This window comes from Pagrus pagrus (assembly GCF_965226575.1).
Source record: "Pagrus pagrus genome assembly, chromosome: 14".
NCBI lineage: Eukaryota > Metazoa > Chordata > Actinopteri > Spariformes > Sparidae > Pagrus > Pagrus pagrus.
In genome coordinates, this window is record NC_140198.1 from 3,649,251 (window position 1) to 3,672,249 (window position 22,999).

Below are 22,999 nucleotides of genomic sequence, written 5' to 3' on the forward strand. Positions count from 1 at the left end.
GCCCTACTGTTTAGCATTTTCTTCTGGATCTTAGCATTGATATCAAGCTGCTGAACACGATACAGAACAAAAACAACAACAAAAAAACTCCATATTCCAGGCAGTTCATCTTGAGATTGGACAGGATAATTGCCAAATTAACCAGAGTGAAATCACCAGCCAACAACAATGTGATAAATCAGTTATTCTTTGAGCCTCGGTTTGGCTAAAATGATCATATTTCTTCAGGAGGCAGTAGAGGAAAGACCATAAGCTCAGTGTTATCAAGGCTTCATCCTTTAATGTGAATCTCAATGTGATCTGCTTATTCAACTATACATATTTCATGGGTGAGGTAGGAAATCTCACTTTGAGTATCTATAATGGAGAGGGTTCATCCTCTGGGAATGACCTTTAAGATTACGTTTTTCAAAGTGCAATTTAAAACCCTGGCCTTTCGTTACCTTTCATCTGTGGCAACCACAGAGCGAAGGTAATGAAAGGACCAAGTCCATCAGGATGCATCCTCTGGAGACCAAGAATACCCTCAGCAAGGTGTGTCAAATCTTGTCAAGGACAAAACGTATGTTTGATTAAGGAGAAATGTTTACCTAGTGGTGGTGGTAGGTCATAGGTACGGGGGGTTGCTTCATCGGAGTTATCCTTTGTGGACCATCAATATTCAGTGCAAATGTTACAGCAACCAGTGAGTCTCACACTGTCCCCTGCACCTCCCAACATGAGAGTCTGGTAAACATGTAATGTGAATGTGATGAGACGCATTTCGTTGACGTGTCAATACGATACTTGGTGGTTTGCAGAACCGTTACCTGCTAACGTTCTATCCTGGCAACTGGGCTGAAAAATAAACATACATGCTTTAAAAAACAGTTTAAACAGAGTTTCTAATCAGTACTTAACGGACCAATTTAATTTCAGGACAGTTTTATTAATGTTTAGTTACTTTGGCTCCCTGACAGAGCTGCTGTCAGCAGTGCAGAGCCACTTGGAACGGTCTTATCGACACCAGCAGCCCAACCATCTGCATGATGGAGAGGTGGGGAGAGAGAGCGGCGGAGATGAGGAGATAGAAGACGATTTGTGGGACAGGCAGCGATGGAGGCGAGTGCGAAGGGGGGAGAGACAGGCTGCAATGCAGAAAGACTGAACACAGTTCAGCATGTTTATTCATTCATGTCAGTGTGTGTGTGTGTGTGTGTGTTTGTGTGTGTGAGTGAGGGTGCAGGGAGATAATGAGGTAATGGTGCTCAGTGAAGTGTGACGGAGAGACGAGGGAGAGAGTGATATGAAGAGGGAGGCTGAGAGGGAGACAGACAACGGAGGACAAAAGGAGCTAATTAAGTGTTGCCATTTAGAGATGTTGAGCAGTCAGTGGGAGCTGATCGATCCAAACATCTTCTGATGAGCAGCGGGCCAGATGAGTCACATGTACCCTGTTAGGACAAAGTAAAGAACATCTACTGTAGCTTTGTTATTGTATATGTTGGCCTCTACGTTAAGTTATGAAATAGAAAATGTGAATAGAAATCTTACCTGAATAGAAACCTTTTTAATGTTTTCATTATGGAATATAATTGTGAATATGTTGCAAAACACTTCAATAGATATTTGATGAAGAAACAAAACTGAATTGATCTGAATTGAATTCATGTGATGCTACTTTCATTATCAACCATAAATCCAGTGTAGGCTACAGTAGTGCGGTAAGTCAGTAATGTTGCAGACTCATTGTCAAATGCAGAAAGCCCACAATGGGAGGGAGTGGCTCATTCATAGGACCCAGGCAACAGGAGTTCTGGACTTTGTAATAGAGATTACATTTGACATGATTTGGGGCAGCGTCTCTTGGTTTTCAGCACTTTTCAGGTAGATCACATCTTATTTGTTTAGCGCACATCAGAGGATCTCAGTGGAGAAGTTGAACACAATCTGATCTTCTGCCCCCAGAGACTGTCAAAGTCTGGAGCCTAACAGAGTTAACGCTTGCAAGACTGGCTTCGACCTGTCTCTGTATTAGGTGTGATGCATGATGTTGGTAGCTTGGCTGCAGAATTATTTTCAAACAGAGCTGAAACTTGCCAGCTCTCTATACAATACAGTTACTCATAACAGCTAAGATGTTCCACTTGTTCTATTTTTCCCTGCCTAGTTCAGACTGGTGAAGGTCTCGTCATTGCTCCTTTAACTACATACTCAATGCCTTTTCTTGTACAAGGGTAATGTGGGATCAAAGACCTTGTCTCTCAAAATAACTTACAGAAGTCTGGAAGGACAGCGTTCTTCAATTCACTTTTTCTTTTATAGAAAACTGGCTGTCTGACAGATACTGTTATTATCTGTTATTATTATGTCAGGTGAAGGTTAGCTCTCTCAAGTTAGATGCCCAAATGCTATCTGTGTGTACACCTTTTTTACACAAAGATTTTTTCATGATTTAATCTGTTACTGCCTTGATCAACATGTAACACCGACAGTTCAGCTGTTCGCTCCTTCATTTAATGAGAGAACGAAATGATACTTCATAAAGTTCTAGCAGAAAAAACGTTGACTTATTGTAGTTATTCTGTTTGTGATTTTCTTTGTCGCAGCAAAAGCGTGACGGGCGCCAGATTTGGTTGCCACAGGACCACGTCTATGCTTTTGCAGATGATGTCATCCTGTTGACTTCCTCAACTTGTAACCTCCGACACAGACTGAAGAGGTTGGCTCAGGAGTGTTAAGACTGAATTAAAAGCAGTTGTATACAAGGTCTGGTGACAGTCGCCCACTTTGGGTTAAAAATGTGTTGCTGCCTCATGTGAGGGAGTTTAGAGGTGTTGCTTCATCAGCATCAGCGTGATGTTACTGGACTACACTAAAACTACGGTTTATCTCTAAGTATGCTACAGCTTGACTTCACTGATGTCCCCAGCCTACTTGTACTTCCTGTCCCTGACAATGCAGCACAGTCATTCCCCTTGAGAACCCTGTTCTTTGACAATAGCAGCAAAAATTTAAGTTGGCACAGGAAGAAAATTGATAGTGAACTGATGGAGTTCAAAGGGTCGTTGGGATATTTTGCTGAGGGAATAAACAAGCAGCCTCACTCCTTGGTGGCGTGCCAAAGCATTTTGGGATTAATCCACCACCCTGGAAACAGAGCTCAGCGTGCCATGTTGGATCCCCTCTGTGTCAACGCTAATTGAATTCTTTAAAAAAAAAAATGCATTAGGGAGGATATCGCTGGAGGTGTTTGTGGTGGAAAAGTGTGTGTGTGTGTGTGTGTGTGTGCGCTTATGAATGTGTGTGTGTTTGTGTTGATCTGTTGCAGGAAGTCTTCTTGCAATCAGCTCATTTCACACTTGTTCAAACTTGTTTTATGTACATTTGGTAAGTCTACATATACAGTACATTAGTTTTACATAACATTTAATTCATAAAATGTTTTACATTTTTAACCTTTTTTTCATGGGGTGATGTTGCACAGTAGTCAGTGGTGAAAGACTGATGATTTTTTTATTTTTTTTTATTTTGCCACGAATCAGATGATCAATTTAAGATAATTTTACAAGTGAAGAAAGTCACAGTTTGTTGTAAAGAAAGTAGAATACCATTTGTTTTGTTGTAAAACAGTGAACTTCATCATCTTACTCAACATACGTCCCCAACATCAACGTGGCCGGCGCCTTGACACAGAAAAGGTCTTTAAAAAGGTGAAAATCATGATAAAACATGGTCATAATGACACCTGCAGTTATGTGAATGGATAGTCATTCCTGTGAGCTTGCTAATATACGGGTCCATCTCTAAAAGGTTTCAGTAATGTGTTTTGGTGAACATTAGATGAGACAACATCACTTACCTGACTGGTGGGCGTGTAATCTTTTTCTAATTATATATTTTCACAGTCATAATGCCATTAATTTGTGACAAACTGCTGTTTTCTCAAGTTGAAAAATCATCTCTTTTATAAAACATCATATGTATCATTCATGACACAATTCAAACAGGATCAAAAGATCATTTGTCTCTAACCATTCGCTTCCACAGGCGATTTATTTTTCACGTAATAAGATCCCATAGTGGTCCGCCAGAAGGAGCGTGACTTTGCCTCTCTATTTCTCTATTTACCCCAACAGTATCCCTGTGATGTCAACATTTAGATTGCCTATAGCTATATCCAATTGAGGTTGCCACTGAAAACACTGATATCAGTAGTGTTGTGTTTGAAAATGAGGCTGTGTTGTAGCAGTGAAGTCTAATGGAAATGATGAGGCGAATGTGTGTTTTAATAGCTGAAATTCAATGTACATAAAGGAGGTGTTCACACATGTATAATCGACATGCTAAGGGGGGAAATGTTGCAGTCAGAAAACCTGAATTGACTCGCTACTCCTGTGTGTAGTTCGAGTACACATGCCAGGCATGAAAGTGGGACAACAAGCAGAAGCTACAAACACATGTACGTTTTATCAATGACATTTTAAATACACACCGACACTTTGACACGAGCCCGAGGCCGGCTGCCGTGCCTTTCATCTGCTAACTGCTAATTCGTGTTTGAGTTAGGCCCCATGTGAGCAGATGAAAGATGCCGGGCGGCTCCAGCACCGTCCACAGGAGAAATAAGTGAGTGGAGGAGTAGAGGGAGGTAGACAAACAGAGCGGGGATGGATGGTGTGGTGGGAGTTAAGGTGGATTTTTCCACCAAACTGGTGTGTGATGAGGGATTCACCCCTCCGCTCCTCGCTTCGAAATGACCCCGACATCCATGATGCCTTAGCCCCCCAATCTCCTCCGCTTCACATCCTAATAAAGACTAATGTGTTTGCCGACATCAGCTCGCTCTCATTAGCGTGATTAATTGCCTCCTTGCTTTCTGTAAACACTATGAGCTATATTGCAATTTATTCAGCGAAAATTAACCAATCATAATTAAATGCTCTGATCTTTCTCCCCCCCCCCCCAAACCTCTCCTCATACAAGCTCTCTTCACACACGGGGCTAATGTTCGTTGATTAATTTTGTCTAGCTTCCTGTCATTAGCGGGATGATGTAAGCGTCACTTTGTGTGGGGTGAGCGTTTCTGAAGAGCCGGAGTCAGGCTCGTAACGGTCAGTTTTTAATGAGTTGATTTATTGCGGGAGCACGCGGGGAGGACTGCTCGCCTTTTTCTTCGCGGTCTGACCTCACGGAGACCTTCTGCCTTTGTTGCAATGTCACACTTTACGGCGTGTCGGTCAGCCTGCTGAGCAACACAGTAAACGGGAAAAAACTGAAAATAAAAATGGCTGACCTTCACTGGAATCTGGAATCTGAGGAGGACAAAGACGTCACATAAATCTGAAAACTGGCGATGGGAGGATTAGATTTAGGGAGATCGAAAAAGATGAAAAAAGTCCATGGCTTTAAACAAACACTCATCTCGGAGGGATTAGGATGAGGTGGGCGATGGGTATTTGCAGAACTGATTGCTGTATTGACGCCTTGTTTCAGTGTCCAACACCAAACCTGCATCCTCATGCACACTGTGGTTAAAAACAAAGGTTGTGTAGAGAGAGAAGTACAGCAGCTATTCCCCCCAAACAATCATACATTAGCTGTTATCACCTGTCTCATGGATTTTGCTTCAAAAATCAGACCTGAGTCATAACTGAGTGGAGTCAGAGCACAGAGATGTTGTACAAATAGCGCTTTGATCAGTGCGACTTTGATGCCCGTCGGGGATAAACCTGTTTAGACATCACTTTGACTTTTTTCCTTTGCATCAAAAGTCACCCAGTCTGTGCATCCATGGTTACAGTGCAAACCGAGACTGATAGAAGCTAATGCAGCGCGGCTTTTCATGATGCTGGACGAGACGAAATATCACACTGGTGGTGGTCGCATTGATCGACCTTTTCAAAGAACGAGCAAACCGAGAGCCGACTCACTGATTGAATGGCATCAATATGTTTCCGTCAAAACATGATGGAAACCCAAAATCAATCTCCATTTCAAAATGTTTTCATCGGTGTCCTGATACATGTGAAGTAGCCCGCTTGAAATGGAGCTGGTGTCTGCTGCAAAAAGAAACATGCTTACGTGAAACAAACCGAACTGAGCTGCTCGGTGGAAACGAGGCTCGTGTGTCAGCCCTTTGAGGATGGCTCCACCCTCTCGTGAGCCGTGTCGTCAACTCACCAAAAAAGTTGTAGCACGGCCCAACCAGAGAAGATAAATGGGAAGCACTGTGTCCATAAAAGGCAGAAGACAAACAAAGAGAAAAACATTGAGGTCAGAATGACTGATTCCTGTCACATCGTCCCTGTTGCTCGTAGATGTGACCGCTCTTCATTCGCAAAAAGTGTTTTATGTTTCTCTGTGACAAACAAATACAGTTTTATTCACACTGCTTCCAGATAGAAGAAACAGTCAGAACAGAAGCGAGTGAGGATGGATGGAGGGATGGAAACAAGAAGGCCTCAGTTTGAGGAATATTCATTTTTTCATAAAAAGAAAGAAAGAATTAAAAGTTATTTTTCCTTTTGTTGTTGTCTGTCAACATGTGTATTCAAAAGGTAGCCTTCTCTCTCTCTGTTTCTCTTCCTCGCTGTCAGCTCAGCCGGAGCTGTGATTGGCATGAAAGTAAATAAAGTTTCCAGCGGATGAAGTTAAAAGGTCAACTTTTCAACTCCTCACAGCCTCGGCGCTCTCTCTCTCCTGCTCCTGTCAACAGGCAGCACTGTGGCTTTTTCTAAAGAACCTGTCAGAGTTACATTTCATGTTTTGACTGCTTCACGAATGATTTCTATTCAAACCACTCTGAGCACTCAGGGCTCGCGGTCTTATCCTCGAGAATGAGGTTTTAGTGTGAAAAATCCAATTTTCACGTACCCTCAAAAAAATCAGAGGAAGCTGCAACGTCCTCTTTAATTGAGACGCGATAAGTCCTCGCCGTTTTCACAAAAGCATCGGGCTTAGATACACATCCCCATGTCGGCTTTTAAGATAAACATACCTGTCTGAAAGTTACTCACGACCCAGAGCTTTTCACCTGCGACCAAAGGACGTCGTCTCTTTAACTTAGGTCTGCTAAAATCTGCCACGAAAAAAGTTCTCTTCCAAAACATCTCTCAAGTGTTTTCATGGCCGTTCATTCTAAAATGAACTGGAGGTCTCGTCTAAATCACATAACAAAGAAAGCCTTTCATCTTCAGGGAGACCATTAAACCAGGAGGTCTTTGACTCGTAGTGATGGGTGTGAATGGATTACAGCAGCAGCCACAGGGAGCACGGCTCCCAAACAACATGAAATGTCGGTCCAACTGACTCCAACGATCAGGACAAACCTTTGGGTCATCATGTGCTACAGGTTTTCTTTGCTTGTTCCGGTTTTGCTAGAAGGGGTTGACAGGTTCATCGTGATCATTATAGACTGTTAAGTTTGTTGTAGGATTGAGGAAAAAAATCAATGTGCAGTAAGATAGTGAATGGTCGGTCGGTTGGTTTGTCAGCAGGATAACACGAAAACTACTAAATCTTGGCCCAGAATAGAACCCATTCATTTTTTGGTTTGGATCCGGATACCAGGATGGATCCAGGAGTGTTTTCTTACTTTCTATAACATTGTGAAATAGGGCATTTTTCGCATATTTTGCGACATGTTGGTTGATTCTCTGTATTTTGGGAAACCAAGAAATGCAGTAAATGTGAAAGAACAAAGCAAATTACACCAGTCAACATAATAACTCTTAACAACACTGAGCATGGTACTGATCATCTCACCCTCCTCCTCTGCCCTCTCTGCAGAGCACCTGAAGGTGGCGCTGGAGGAGTACATGGTGCGGTTTCCGAAGGTTCGCATCCTGAGGACCAAGAAGAGGGAGGGGCTGATCAGGACGCGCCTGCTGGGAGCCGGCGCCGCGAAAGGAGAAGTCATCACCTTCCTGGACTCCCACTGTGAGGCCAACGTCAACTGGCTGCCTCCGCTGCTCGGTGAGGAACAATCACTCTGTTTCTGTACTGCTCTGTCAATCACTCACACAGAAACACACACACACACATTTTTGTATGTCTATACTTGTGAGGGCCCTCGCTAACATCACACATTACCCCGCCGATAGCCCTAACCACAACCCATTAAACTTTATCTCATCCATTAAACAGCACTTTGAAGGAGTTACGAAGTGTCCTCATTTCCCTCAACACTGCCCTCACTTTTCAAAATTGGGAACCTTGTTAAAAAGAAAAAAATGTCACCTCTCCCAACTCCCACCAGAAAAAACAAAAACAACCACAGCGGTCATCCTTATACATGAAGTCACAGGACGAAGTGGCAGCTTTTATGTTTGTTTTTTTACTTTCTATCTTTTGAGACTTTCAGGAGCACATAGTTCCTGTGAGTTTCACTACAAACCTCACAGACTTCACCGACTGGTTTTGTTCCTGTTCTGCAACAATCTTTGATATTCGACACTTTCAGGATTCTTAGAAGATGCATTTTTAACATTTCATTTCGGGGACAAACTAAATTGCACCAACTATTTGGTAAAGTCAGATGACTTGACAGGACTACTCTGTGTTTTTGAGTGTTTTTTGATGCTTTTAGTCTGCTGAAGGTCGCCTTAACAAATAGATGTTATTTTGTATTAAGGTTTTAGAAAAAAGGGAACAAAACACTGTTGCTTAAAGTGCAGAACGGGACAAAGATCCCTCTGAGGAGTGTCAGGTGCACGATAAAGCCTGCGACAAGCTAGAAATGACAGACATGTTTCTGTAGCAAAGCTGTTCTTAAAACTTCAAAATAGAAATACAAGGTCTGTTGATAGTTTGCACTTTTGGATTTGGATCACCGAATATCACTGGAACAAACTGCGGACTGACAAATCACAGCGAAAACCTGTTCAATCTAACGACTGAGCGGACTGCAGAGGGCCTTCCTAGCTGAAGTACCAGAGCACACACACACTCGCACACACAAGCACACACACTCACTCAGCACCCCCTGCTGTGAGACTGAGCACCTCATCTTCTGGCTGATGGACTTGCTCACAAACAGTCTCACTTTCTCAATTACCCTTTTTCCATTAAGGAGCCATGTTCAGCTCGGTCTCCCAGCGTGGCGCCGTCCCACATGGAACCATTTCACAACAAACTTTATGACCCACGTTGCCTCCATGTCAAGCTGTTCCCACAGCAGCTGGAAAAAGTAATGTGTGTGTCTGCCTGTGAGTATGACAAAAAGCAGACTGTGTTCCCTTCATCCACCTACCTCCAGCCCCTTCCTTACCCTCATCAAGCCTTCTATCAATTCGAATAAAATTACTTTTACGCTAAATGATGGCGTGGTCTTTGTTAGTGAAAGAGCAATTAAAGGTACAAGTCAAAAAGTCATCATTTGTCATAATATATGAACTATGTTTTTGCTAATGTGACCGTGGAGCCCTTCACGGTAGGTAGAGCCACATAGTTTGAAGCTTGAGGCCACTGACCAAGCAATAATTTTGACACATACAGTACAGGTTTGCTCAATATTAATACTTCTACTACTAATAATAATCGTTAATGATCAAAATCACACTTGGATGACTTAATCTGTATACGATCTACAGCTCTGCACCCTCACTCAAATGACCTTGAACATGTTCATACTTTGTGTTACAGATGAGCTCGCAGACGAGGCTAGCAGATCCAGACAGATTATTTCCAGAAAGGATATATTCAGAGTGGGCGAAGAAGATCAAAACAAGTCGATTTCTATAATTCAAACTGAAAAATGATGGCAAAAACATTTTGACTCCAGCAATTATTTATAAAAAATATAAAATTCCAGGTAACTCAAAAAATAAGTCCTGCTGAAAAGCTGCAGCAGGAACGTTTCTGTCTGTGAGCAGTGGAGAGGAGCCGTTACATCAGGTGCCTGTCAAACTTGTTTTCGCTGAGTGACCTGCGTCAACACACTGGCAACCCTTCTCCAGTCGAGAGAGTGTACAAACACACACATACACACATCTTCTTCGCTCCCTTCTTTACCTGAGGGACACACTGTTACACACAGTACACAAAAAACACAAATAGACAAACAAACACGACTCTAAATCCTGTAATAATAGAAATACTGTTTTTGTTTTTCTGTGGTTCTTCACTGAGGAGCAGTGGAAAAACCTTTTGGTGAACATCTGCCTCTCTGTGTGTCCCTCAGACCGAATCGCCCAGAACAGGAAGACCATCGTGTGTCCGATGATCGACGTGATCGACCACGACAACTTCGGCTACGACACTCAGGCGGGGGACGCCATGCGAGGGGCGTTCGACTGGGAAATGTACTACAAACGGATCCCCATCCCTCCGGAGCTGCAGGGGGACGACCCCATTCAACCGTTCGAGTGAGTTACGACACACTGTCACTCAGATTAAATCGCCTGTTGGTGTTCTGCTGCATCAAACTTAAAGATGAACCTACACTTTGAAGAGTTGACTTTCTTCCTTGAAGAGAAGATTAACATTCACACTGTTTCTTTTCAATGTCAACTTTAAAGTTTGAAGGGTTTTCTTTAACTGAAAGATGACTCATCACGATAAGAGCAGCGTTTTTTGTTTTGGACGGAACAGAGCGACGCACCAAGACGCCCAGTTGAGTTTAATGATGGTATCTTTTGTTTACATCCTTCTGCAACAGGCATTAATTCAGCGTCATCTTCCCTTCAGCGCTGATTAAAGCTTCTGTGTGATGAATTCACGCAGTTCTTTGTCTGGTTGTTTCTGATAGTGTTTAATTATAACTGTCCGGACGTAATATGTCAATCTTTGGAGGAGTTGATGCTCCTTGGTGCAACACACAACGGGCAACACATATACTGTAGCTTTGCATCATTTTATGCATGTCAGTTGATATCTGTGGACTTCAGTCTGATGAAGTGACGCCGTGTGCACAGCTCTCACCTCTAGTACAACATATCAAGACATAAGCAGCACCTGTTGAGCTAATCGACTATCCCGACGCTCCTGCTAACTAGCCACATGCTGCTAGTTCTCTCCACCTGACGTTACACCTGACAGATGGTAGTTCAGTCGGTTGGCACAGTACAGCTGCGGTTGATGAAAATATTATTAGTTTTGTAGATATTTGATGACAAACCAGAGTATTGGATACATTAAGCTGTTGACCTGATGATGGCACTTGATGCAAAGTCAGTGGATCATCATAGTTGTTACAGTTCTTCTTGCGTCCGACACGAATGTGCGTACCGAATGTTATAGCGATCAGTCCAATAGTTGTTGAGACATTTTGCTGAAAAACACAGATGTGAATCTTGTGGTGATGCTGAGGGGATAGTCAGGGGATCAACAAAGTCATTTCATGTGGAGAGACTTAATTGAAAAAGAGGCTTAAAGAGCAGTTCGGTTAAACATTAAGATAGTCTTGCTGATTGAACCTTCGCTAAGCATCATCTGGAGTCATCCGTCTGGAAACCATTAGTGCCCATATCCATCAAAGAGGTAGTTAGATATAGTTGAGATATTTCACCAAATAAGTGTCATCTGGACCAGCTGATAGCTGGAAAAGTCAGAGGAGCACTGGAGTCATTCGATTTCATCGTGTGGGTGGTGGATATTTCAAATTTCATGCCATTCCCGCATTCATTTCTTTTTCACTTTTCTACTGAGAGCCCTGCAGGGGGGAAATCCCAAGTGCTCGTACACCAGGCGAACCCGCCTGAGCAGCCACTTCACTGGTGCACTGCAGTGCTCTTCCGACTGTAGAGACTGTGTCAACACATGAATTAAACATGGTGCTCGGTGCTTCTCCTACTTACAGGCCCACTGTAACACCTACACAGGTGCCAAATGCGCTTTTGTGATGTTTTTTTCCCTTTTATTAATATTTCTAACCTGCACCCTGTAGACTTATAAACACTTTATGTTGCAGACAAACATCAAATTAAAAGGTCCTTCACCTGCCCCTCGCTGCCTCCTGTCTCCAGCTGTTTTTTTTCTGTGCATTCACAATGGATTATAATATAATTCAAGGTCAACCAGAGTCGCACAACGAGCTGTTTATCTGTTAGTGCAATATGAGCTTTCTTAATTAAGGCGGCGCACGAAAGCTGAAATGTTAATTAAGTCCATTATTCTGCACTGCTTCAAACTGAATCTTTGTGCTCAAGTTCATACTGATACAGATTAAGAGACATTTATTTTTTTGTTTTAGCTACAGGCTTTTGTTTCAGGCAAAGTCAACAAAACTGTTACTAGAGTACAGTTCTTTGGCTACTGTGTCAGCCTCTGCCCCCCGTGCACAAAGCTAGATCCATTAGAGAAATGGCTTGCTGAGGAAGAAGTGGACTGGCCTGCACAGAGCCGTGACCTCAACCCGTCCAACACCTGATTGAACTGGAACACCAGCAGTGAGTCGGATCTTCGTCACCCAACATCAGCGGCCAAACTTGGCTGCAGCGAAGAGTGGAGTGTACTGTTCAGATGTCCACAGATGTCCATGTCATGTGCATTTGTCTTTTATCAGCATATACTGAATACAGAGCATGTCTGTCAATGAGAAAGTAGAAAGTACGTTAATGTCATTATACAGCAAACAAAGCCATTCATTCATTCATCACTCCGGCATATTGTACAGCTCCTCGTACTCATTCAGAGAGCCGTCAGACAGCTCGGCCCACAGAGGGCACGACACACATAAATATATTCATCACTGCATGCAAATTGTTTTTACTTTAATTGAAAAATGAAGAACATGCACTGTAAACAAAGCTGCACGAGTGTGAAGCGAAAAAAAAAAGGTGTTGGAGGGAAGCACAGATGTTTTTGTAATCACTGCTGGTTTCATTTCATCCTTTTCACCCTTGAAGAAGGAAAACTGCAGAAAGCGGCCTGTTATCACCGCGGGACTCGTATCTGTGCTCACTGCTCACGAGGCGTGCGAAGCCCCAGAGTGTTTCTCACTGCTGACTGTACAGTAGCTGCCCTGTTTGCCTTTAATTGATCCTCCTCAGGGACGACTTTGGCGAGAGCACAGACTACCTGCTGGCTGCCTGCCTGCCCGCCTGCCGCCGACTTCCACCTGATGAAAAGCTCGTAACAATGACAACCTGCGAGTGCGATCGTGATATTTCTGCACTGAGGAGCAAAACATTTCTTTTCGAGGATGAAAAGAAATGTTTTGATTGATCGCCAACATCAGGGTTACGTTAACGGGGGTTAAAGTGAGGCATGTGGTGGAGAAAGTTTGTTCCTTACAAGACACCAAACAGAAATGTGCGTCTGCACCTGCTGGCCTTATTTTTCTGCCTCAGGTGTGCTGCAGCTACAATCAGCAATACAAGAGCTAACAAGCCCTGCACTCAACAGCAAGGAGCCTGTCACAGCAGACAGAAGCCACGGTGCTCTGTAGTAGGTTAATTGGTTCGGCACTGTTCAGAGCGTCTTCATTATCTGGTGAGAAATAACGCCACCACGAATGCATGAACTCTGGCTTTACTGTGTGCGTCTCTGTGCATAGATTGCTCGCTCTTATTCTGATTTCTTTTTCTTTTTCATATCAACTTTTTTATCCTGTAGGTTTAATAAGGTGGCTCTGAAAGGCTCATTGCTTTCTCATACTGAACAGCAGCTGAAGTCCATGACCCAGAGTCATACTAAACAACTCCATGCATATAGGCCACTCCAACCACTGCTGCACTGACAAAGATGGAGATTTTCGGGGGCCTACTCTCAACGCACCAACCCCCAAATAGGATTAATAATGAGGAGGAGACGGAGCGAGTTTCCCTTAGTTCCTCTGTATCCATTTATCTGAGGACCTGACCTGGAGCCTGAACACCTCTCACCTGGTCAAGAAAGGCCCAGCAGCACCTCTTTTTTCTGAGGACCACGAAGCGCTCCATCTTCCCTAGCTAACTTCTACATCTGGAAAATAGAAAGCATCCCCACATACTGCTGTGCAGTCTCCAAACCTGAGCGACACCCCTTGTTCCCCATTATAGACATACTTTAAGTGTTTGTGTGGGTGTTTTTAGGTGTCATCATTACCTGGTAGACCTTTAACAGAAGAGCAGAACAGTAAAATGATTCAGGACTACAGTCTGCAAAGTGGAGGCAAGAGGACGAGCAAGTGAGACAGGAGGAAAATGTCAATAAAGGCCATATTTCTTCTTCTCGGGACCTGTTTCATCCAAACTTGAGTGAGTGCAGAGATGAGACGCACATCAGGCAGGGTCGTTTGCATGTGGCATGGCAACCTCTGGGTTTGGTTTCCAGGCACCGCGACACACAGGAACTATCGGATCGGGAGATTAACAGAATAAATTACCAACAGCAGGAAGAAGGAGTTAAAAACAGGGAGAATCCTGCAAACATCAGGAGTGTTGGCACGGATGCTCCTACAGCATAACCCACTTTGCTAATATATCGCAAAATATGTTACTTCCAGTGGAGCTTTCAGGAGGCGGCAGAGCAAACCAGAAGTCATGTAAATACATTGCAAAGATAGATTTTGCTTCAGGAGTGATATGAGACATTTCTGTGAGTGAGTCATTTTGATCCTTTTTGGCAGTAAACAAATACCAATGTTTTATCCGCTGTGTGCTTTCAGGTTGAATTCGAGTTAGTGGATAAAGACCCAGTCAAGCTGATGAGTGTTTATTGGAGATTTCAGTCATTGGGAAACATTCACATCTCTCCGTCCTTTCATATTCAAACAACATTTTACAAAATGTCCAGTGGAAGAGACTGTAATAGACAAAAGCCCTTACCACACACCACACAGGTCCGTAATCCTAGTTCTCTCGTGATGAACTAAAAGATCCTGTTTTATATATTTTGATGTTTCCATTGATGATTGCTGGTTGTCACCTTGGTTTCTCTCTCTCCATCTGTCGTCCTTTGGCTCTGATAAAACAAAGAGCTGAAAGATGCGCAACAACTCGCAGGTTTTGTGAATAAGCGCGTAAATCTTTCATTGCAGGTGCGAAGAGAAAAATAAATGCTGCAGCTCTTCCTGTGAATAGTTTTTTCCTGTGAAATGTTCTGCATGTAGTGAGTAGGTGTGTTGTATTCTGCGTGTCCTGCAGGTCACCAGTGATGGCAGGAGGACTGTTCGCCGTGGACAGGAAGTGGTTCTGGGAGCTGGGAGGATACGACACGGGTCTGGAGATCTGGGGAGGAGAACAGTACGAGATCTCCTTCAAGGTAACAAATGATCAGATCATTTACAAATTAATTTATTTTGACGATTCTGTTTAAGATTTCTGAAATGTGCTGTACTTGTTTCCCGTAACGAGCCACCTCCTGCCACATTTTAGCCCTTTGTCTTTGTTTCAGGGTCGCACAAATCATTTTAATTAAACATTTCCTCTTGATAATTAATGTTGTTTCCAAGAAACGGCATCATACCCTCTTCTTTTGGCTTCAGTTACATTCTCATGAGAGCGTAATGAGAATCTAAACTCTGGACGACTTTATTTCTTTAAAACAGCAAGGACAGTCTGACTCTGTCTCTAATGGTCCCCTCTGGCTGGATCACTCCAGGTTCAGTGTCACAGCCATTGACAGATGGAGGCCGTGGCAGTTCTAGAAAATAGAAAAAGGATGTTCTTCTTTTTTTTCCTCATTGTGTTTTCTATTAACCATGACGACAATCTTTCCTGAGTTGTAGGTAATGTAGGTTCTGGCAAAACCATGAATAAGAGAAAACATTTCTCTTATGGTCTGTTTAGACACGATAATGTCATGTCGGTAATAATCATGTTTTGGCTTAAAGTACCTGCTCCTGTCGCTACACACGGCTGGAAAATGTCCCAACAGCTCAAATGTTGAAACGCAGTCTTGAACAGTGGTCTCTGGCTGTATAAGCCATCGAATAGGTCCAACGCTGTTCGAACAGCGGCCTCCTTGGTCGCTAGAGGCCACTTAATAAGCTTCTTTTACAGTCGACCTATTTGGTAATTTTCTGATGAGGGTGGGCTGGTTGTTGAAAATGGCACAGATCATGTAAAGTTGACTTGACATATGTTTGATACTATAAGCCAAAAGATTGTGCTGGAAATGAGTTCCCAAGATCACAAAGCATTCAGATTGTGTGACGCTTCTGCCTATAAATCAGTTCCTACATCAGAGGCGTCTGCGACAGGACCGCCGTACGTTGTGATGCAGGATTGTTATTCCACTCGTACCCTGAAGTGTGAGGGATAATCCTGCTTTTGGGACAAAAAGGTGACGATTTCTGACATTGAAAGCTTTGAGTGACAGATCTCGACCTACCCGGTCACGACCGGGGGCTCAGCCTGGCACGAGGACCTCTTATGTTTTAATACTGTTTTGACGCTTTTCATCTTATTTAAGTAATTACTGAGATAATATCCCATACCAAGGTTATTATTTTGGCTGAGATTATCATACTATTAAATTTTGCTATCAGCGTGTGCCTAGCTGTGCCTCTTAAGTCTACTTTATTCCCTCAGATATTCAATTTAGTTTCCCTTTTATTAAGATCCCCATTAGCTGATACAGCGCAGACTGCCAGTCTCCTGAGGTGAGAAGATTAACAGGCTCTCATACTAATCCCTACGACCAAACTGCTGCTCCCACAGACAGCCAGGCCGGGCTCGCATGTGAAACACAATCACTTCATCCACTGGTACAGTTGATCTAAAGCTCCATCCTGGTCGCGCTGGTATGAGAACATCAAGCATTTCCAGCTCACACAGTGAAATAATGTCAGCACATCCAGGCACAGAGAGGCAATATGACCTCACATGCGGAGCGAGAGGGAGAGGACAGCGCGAGGCATAAAGCTGATGGCAGATTTTCTTTTATTGCTCCGGCAGATTGGGGTTCCAGTTATGCAAACATTTCTCAGAGACAGAGCTGCTCTGGAGGCAGAAATAATTAAACCTCCATGGATGGACTTATTCCGAGTAAAAGTTAGCTAACTGGCAAACAGTCGGCAGAGGAGAACTTTTATTAAAACATACATTGAGAAGTTAGGAAAAAATGTACATCATTTTTTTAAATTAATTGCTGTAGAATCCAGAATATTGCTGGTGCTCCCGTGATAATGCACCGGCATCGAACACGCCGTGGCCAAAGAAAACTAATTTAATGATTAGTGAAAATGTAATATAAGTATAAACCATCTCATGGTTCAAGTTACAGGGGAGATTTGGGGAAACGAGGTTAAAACAACAGAATGGGAAATGTAACTGTTTTGTAAATGTTGAGGAACCAAATGCAGACACAAAGAAAAACAGGAACGAAACACGAGCTTTAATAACCAGCTAAACTCCAAATCAAAGCAAAAATGCTCACTTAATCTGGGTTTTCGGACTCAGTCCTGCAGAACTCTTGTCTGCCTTCTTCACTCCAATCACTGCAGTGGCAGGCCTGGTTCACCTGGTCGTGCAAGTCAATGTACACAGTATAGGTTAATTAAGTAGCTAACTGGCTAGTTTAGTAGCCATACCTGCTTACCATCAGCATTTCTGCATTAGATTGCGCTAAGTCTACAGATGAATGCTAATGTTAGCTAGTTTCTGACTTTTGCCAGACTTTTTTGAGGAGATAGGAGCGACTCTAACTTGAGCTTATCACTTTACACTTGGTACATTAAATAATACGATGTTGAATGTTGATTTATTGTTTCTTTTAGACTAAATGAAGATTATTGTGTGGGTTAACCTCTTAACGTTGGTCAGGCATCGGCCTGGATGCTAACATATGTGACTTCCTTTTATTGATAGTGTCTTTGTTTCTGGTGCAGCATTGTGTGGATCTGTGGTCCGCTGGTGTTGTGTGTGTGGTTCTGACACGCTGGAAGTTTTGCTCTAGTTTATGACCCCTGACTACTTATGTTTGTATATGCCCCTTGAGCCGGTGTAATGCATTTGATTGATCTAAAACCTCAGTTCACTGTGCTGTACTGGGTAACCTTCATGCCCTGGCGAGATAGTTCCCCCCTCTGGTTAGCATTATATATGTAACTGTTGTTTAAAGATTGATGTGGGAGCCAATAGTATCGTTAACACATTAAACCCATGTTGTATCTGGACATTTATAGCTGCCGGCCTTTGGTTGAGTCATTATTATTCATGTAGTGGCAGCAAATACATGACCGGAGCCGCTGACACACACTTTATACTGAACGCCGTGTGTTTATGTTTTATTTATTGAAAAGCACCAATAGAAAAAACAACTCCAGCTTTTGCTGCAGTTTCAGTTGATGCTGGATTTTGTCTCGCAGCCATGTTTTATTCACGCAGCTGGAGTGAATTGTGTTGTTCTGTAGTTTTTCTCCATCAGCTGAGCTGTGTTCACTCGTGGGATCTGAGTCATCTGCAGCAGACCAGAGAGACTGAGGTTGTGCTGCAGTGACAATGATGTCAACACGGGGTCATGAGGACTTGGTTGGCTGGTTATGTCTGGATGGTTTAATCGCTGAATGTCCGTTGGTGCTTGAAATTATTCCCCTGTGGTGAGTTGTTGTTGCAGATACTGTAACACGAAGTCAGGTCGTGGCAGGTTGAACTGCCTTTATACCCCTGTGTGTTCACGGCTTGGAGTCATGTATGAAGATTTCATGTTTCATTCGTCTTGTCCGTTGGTTTGACGTCTCTGCAGCTTCAGCCTGCCTCTCGCCGTCAGACAGCAAAAACTCGTATTTACACATTAAAGGACTTAACAGAAACAATTCAGAAGCCCGCACTTCTTTCTTCCCGTACTTGGCTTGTTTGTTTTCGTGTTTAAATCCAGCTTTTCATTTCCCCCCACTTTTCATTTTGCCATTGTCTTCAAAAACAAAACCTCTTTTCCATCTTGCCCGCTGTCTCTAAGTCTTCCCTTTTCTTCTCCCGTTCCTTCTCGAGGTTTATTTTCAACACTGCGAGCCAAGAAAGAGAATCATGACTGTTGTATTCATTATAGTTGAGGGATTAAAAATGAGGAGCCTGCTGCTCTGTTATGTGAGATAGACAGGGGTGAGGAAAAGAAAAGAGATGCAACTGCTATAAAGGAAGGTTTATTTTTATTTAATATAAGCACATTAGGGTGCCTCACAGTGTGCTAAAATCTCCTGTGAGTTCAGTATTTCAAAGGATGTCTCACCTTATTTTCCTGAAAAGTTGTTTAAAGATACTGAACTAATGAGTTAACCAGGCAGCTCAGCTTGTCTCTGACTGACTCTGCTGCTCAGGTGAAGTCAGGTCGCCGTCATATCATAATACTCTGTTGGTGTCTTCTCTTCTCCCTCCACTTTTCCTGCCATTTCATCTTTATTGCCTCTCCCTCTGAATTCGCTCCTCTCTCCTCTTAGTCTCAGAGGATTTATAAGCCTGTTAGAACCACCGCACTTCATGCCTTCTTTTCTTCTTAATCATCAGTCTCCTGCTCATCTCCTTGATCGTCTCCTAACTTCACTTTCCCACAACTTTCTGCCTTTGAACGTGAAGACGGACAAAAGCTTCTAAATGCAAAAGAGATTCATCCTTTTAAAATAACTCTCTCTCTCTCTCTCTGTGTGTCTCTGTGCAGGTGTGGATGTGTGGTGGTCGGATGGAGGACATCCCTTGCTCCAGGGTAGGACACATCTACAGGAAGTACGTCCCCTACAAGGTCCCTGGTGGGATCAGCTTGGCAAAGGTACTGTAATTCTTCACGCAGTGTGCCTTTACGGTTGCAAACAATGCAGCAGATCAGTCACAGATTTTCTGTATTCTTCAGCAGTCTGACACAGAGGTTCAGCATCAGGACTGTGCCGACACATCTGAGTCACAACACAACAATGAATTACATTATTTTGGACGTTATTTTGACAGCAGGGCTGATCAGAGAATAATAGATCTGTTTTTGCTGTTTAAACATATGTGCTGTAATCATGTGAGCTCGGGGGGCTGAAAAAACGAATGGTACGTCTGCTGTCCGCCATTTTCCTTTGAGCTCCACCAAAACAGTGTTTAATGCACAGCGAGGGAAGTGAGTGAACCACAGATCAGAAAGGATCGTCTGGATCAATGGTACGATAGCAGTGTCAAATTGGGTTGATTAGACAAAGAAATCGTGGCATCATGTGATGGAGACAGGCCAAACCCGGACCACTCAAACATCCACACTGAGACTATAAAACACAAAATGTGACAGGAAACCAATTAATTCAAAAGCAATGCAGACCATGTTTTTTTGTATTCGGTGTCCTCTACAGTTATAAGAATACACCAGCATTTTTATATTGCACTTTAATGAGTTTGCAGGATTTAAAAGCACACTTGCTTTGAACCTTAAGACCTCAAGAATAGGAGGGTTTCACGATCAAAGACAGAGTCTGAGGTCCAGAAAAAAATAAGTCTCAAGGATCTGTTTGTTTTGCTTTCTGGTGACTTAAATAATGTGAATTAAAAAACAATTTGAATTACGGTGCAATAGCATTTTTATGTTGATTTATGTCATCGCGACCATCGCAATATACAGAAAGATTGGTTTGGCAGATTTTACAAAATGTGTTGCCCTTTCATTTAAAACATGAAGAAGCAGGGGTTCTTCTTTTCAGGACGTATGAAATGTCATTGAGTCTTTCTCCCCTCAATTTCTCTGTCTGTATCTCACTCACTGAGGACGAGGCGCAAAGGTACAGTAGACTACACGCTGTACAGTGCTGGAAACTAGTTATGCTGAATAAAAAAGGGAAAAGGCTGGGGGATCTGGCATTCATTTTGAGAAATACAGGAGAATTGTGACCCTGGTGACAGTCAAAACTAATGCCACAGAGGTTCAGACATGCACAGGATCTTCCACTTCCTGTTATGCATTCCTTTAAATATTGTCCTTTTGTTACAATTATCAAAAAATGGATCCAAATGCAAGACACACACACACAGAGGCAGGCAGGTAAATCTTCCCTGGAAGATGTTACTGTTAGTGTTTCATTTTAAGCAGGATGACTGTTTCATTCAGCTTTTACTGGAACTGCAAAGCTCCTCCAGGACGACAACATTTGCAATATTCCATTTATATCAGTAGTTAATTGCATCTCTCTTTAAAAAGCTCTTATTAGTCACATTTCTTGATTAAACAAACAATAAGTGAAGCATAATCCAATTATGCTGTTGCAAAATTAAAAAAAAAATTACATCTTATCAGCCCAAACTGGTTTAACTTTATTAGTATTCAGTAGTAATTACACAAGAGGCTCCCCAGCATTTAAATTACAGCAAAAACAAAAGCATATTTTGCTTCCTGCTCATCTGAAATATGGCTTGAATAAATTTCAGCTCTGGAAATATGAAGCCATTGGAGGACAGAGAGCTGTCATCTGTTTCATGCAAATACATGCACACACAAACACACACACATACACACACACACACAGGAAAACCAACTTCTGCGTCCTTGAACTGTGACAGTACTATTCGTAACTGAATGCATCGGCTAACGAGGAGGAGTGGGTGAACTTCTGTCGTGATAGGCACAAGCTCATAAATAGACAAACCCACATAAACACCACACACTTGCGCACACACACACACACACACACACACACACACACACACACACAAACACTGTACAGTAACACACATCCCAGTGTCATCGTTGCTGGTCTTTAAGTGGTGCAGTATAACAAATTGCAGCATTTTTGTTTCCTGCGTCCTCCACGAAGTACTCTCCTCTTTCTCCTCTGTGCACAGGAGCACTTTACAGTCAGCTCAGCCTCCACTAACAAAAGGACCACCAGACGAGAGGCAGCAGTACGCAGCCTATCCTCTACCTACGACTTATAGCCTCTGCAGGTGTTACTGTGAGGAATGAGCTTAAGATTCTTTGTTCCTCGTATTCTTCAAAAGGTACCTACATGGAATGAGAAATTGTCCAAAGCGCTAAATCATCTGGTGAGAAGCTGAGCGCCATTGATTATGTATGTCTCTGCCGCAGCCTGAAAGCTGGCTCAGTTTGGATCAGTGTGCATTTGAAAGGCGCTGGCCTTTGTTTTGATTTTTTATTCAGACCAGCAGTCTTAAAAAAGGACCTCAGAGGAATGCTGATGGATCTGAATCGGCCTGATTGTGCGGATAAAGGAGGGTATTTACATAAAACGCTCCTGTTCTCTGCACATATTTGAACTGGCGGTTTCATTATCGTGGTTTTACCTTGGTTTCTCTTTTTATTGAAGAGCTTCAGTACTCCAACTAAAACTGCATTCAGGGAGATCAACAGATGTGGTCAGCTTGAATTTAGATGGATCCAAATGCATTTTGATGAAACATTTTTATCAGCTGCAACAAAGTAGAAAAGTGTTGCTTTATGTTTGGTAGTTTTTGATACTGTTGCTGGCTGAGATCAATCTGTGGTGCTACCAACAGACAATGTAAACATTCATGATCACAAACTGGCCCATCATGGTTCAACAAGATCACCCTCACTGCCAGCAACTGACTGTGGGATGTTGTGTTTATTTGACGGAGGCTCATAGACATTCTGGGAGACTTGAGAAATGTAAGCTGATGAGACGATCCGCCTGACTCTCTTCTTTGATTTACTGTCAGAATCTGAAGCGCGTGGCGGAGGTGTGGATGGACGAATACGCGGAATACGTGTACCAGCGTCGGCCCGAGTACCGCCACCTGTCAGCGGGAGACATGACGGCCCAGAAGGAGCTGAGGAACCGTCTCAACTGCAAGAACTTCAAGTGGTTCATGAGCGAGGTGGCCTGGGATCTACCCAAACACTACCCGCCGGTGGAGCCTCCTGCTGCAGCGTGGGGAGAGGTAAGGACTGGTTTATGGAATTGTTTTGATAAGTGTGAGGACATTAGGTCCGACATAGATGTGAGATTCACATTTCGACGAAGATATGAGAAATATACACAGAGTTTTGGCGGATCGGGTCGGAGTAGCCGCTGCTCAGCTACTCAGAGCCGACCAGCTCTACAGAACCAGACCTTCTGGAGGAATAAACACCCGGAGTCATGAACGTTTCTGCTCTGATCTGGAGCAGTTTACTGATGGCGGAAAGCTCGGAGATGACTTTTTACCTTTTGCGG

The 22,999-nt window shown here is 43.0% G+C and overlaps 1 protein-coding gene across 1 annotated transcript in view; it reads left to right on the forward strand.

The window, feature by feature from the left end:
- The window catches only part of LOC311268909 (polypeptide N-acetylgalactosaminyltransferase 10-like), a 69,654-nt gene that overhangs the window by 41,765 nt on the left and 4,890 nt on the right, over positions 1-22,999 (forward strand). Inside the window, exons 5-9 of the mRNA XM_084372857.1 lie at positions 7,771-7,956; positions 10,163-10,346; positions 15,048-15,165; positions 19,501-19,608; positions 22,503-22,724. Coding sequence (XP_084228983.1) covers positions 7,771-7,956; positions 10,163-10,346; positions 15,048-15,165; positions 19,501-19,608; positions 22,503-22,724 — 818 coding nt within the window. The remainder of the gene's footprint in view (positions 1-7,770; positions 7,957-10,162; positions 10,347-15,047; positions 15,166-19,500; positions 19,609-22,502; positions 22,725-22,999) is intronic.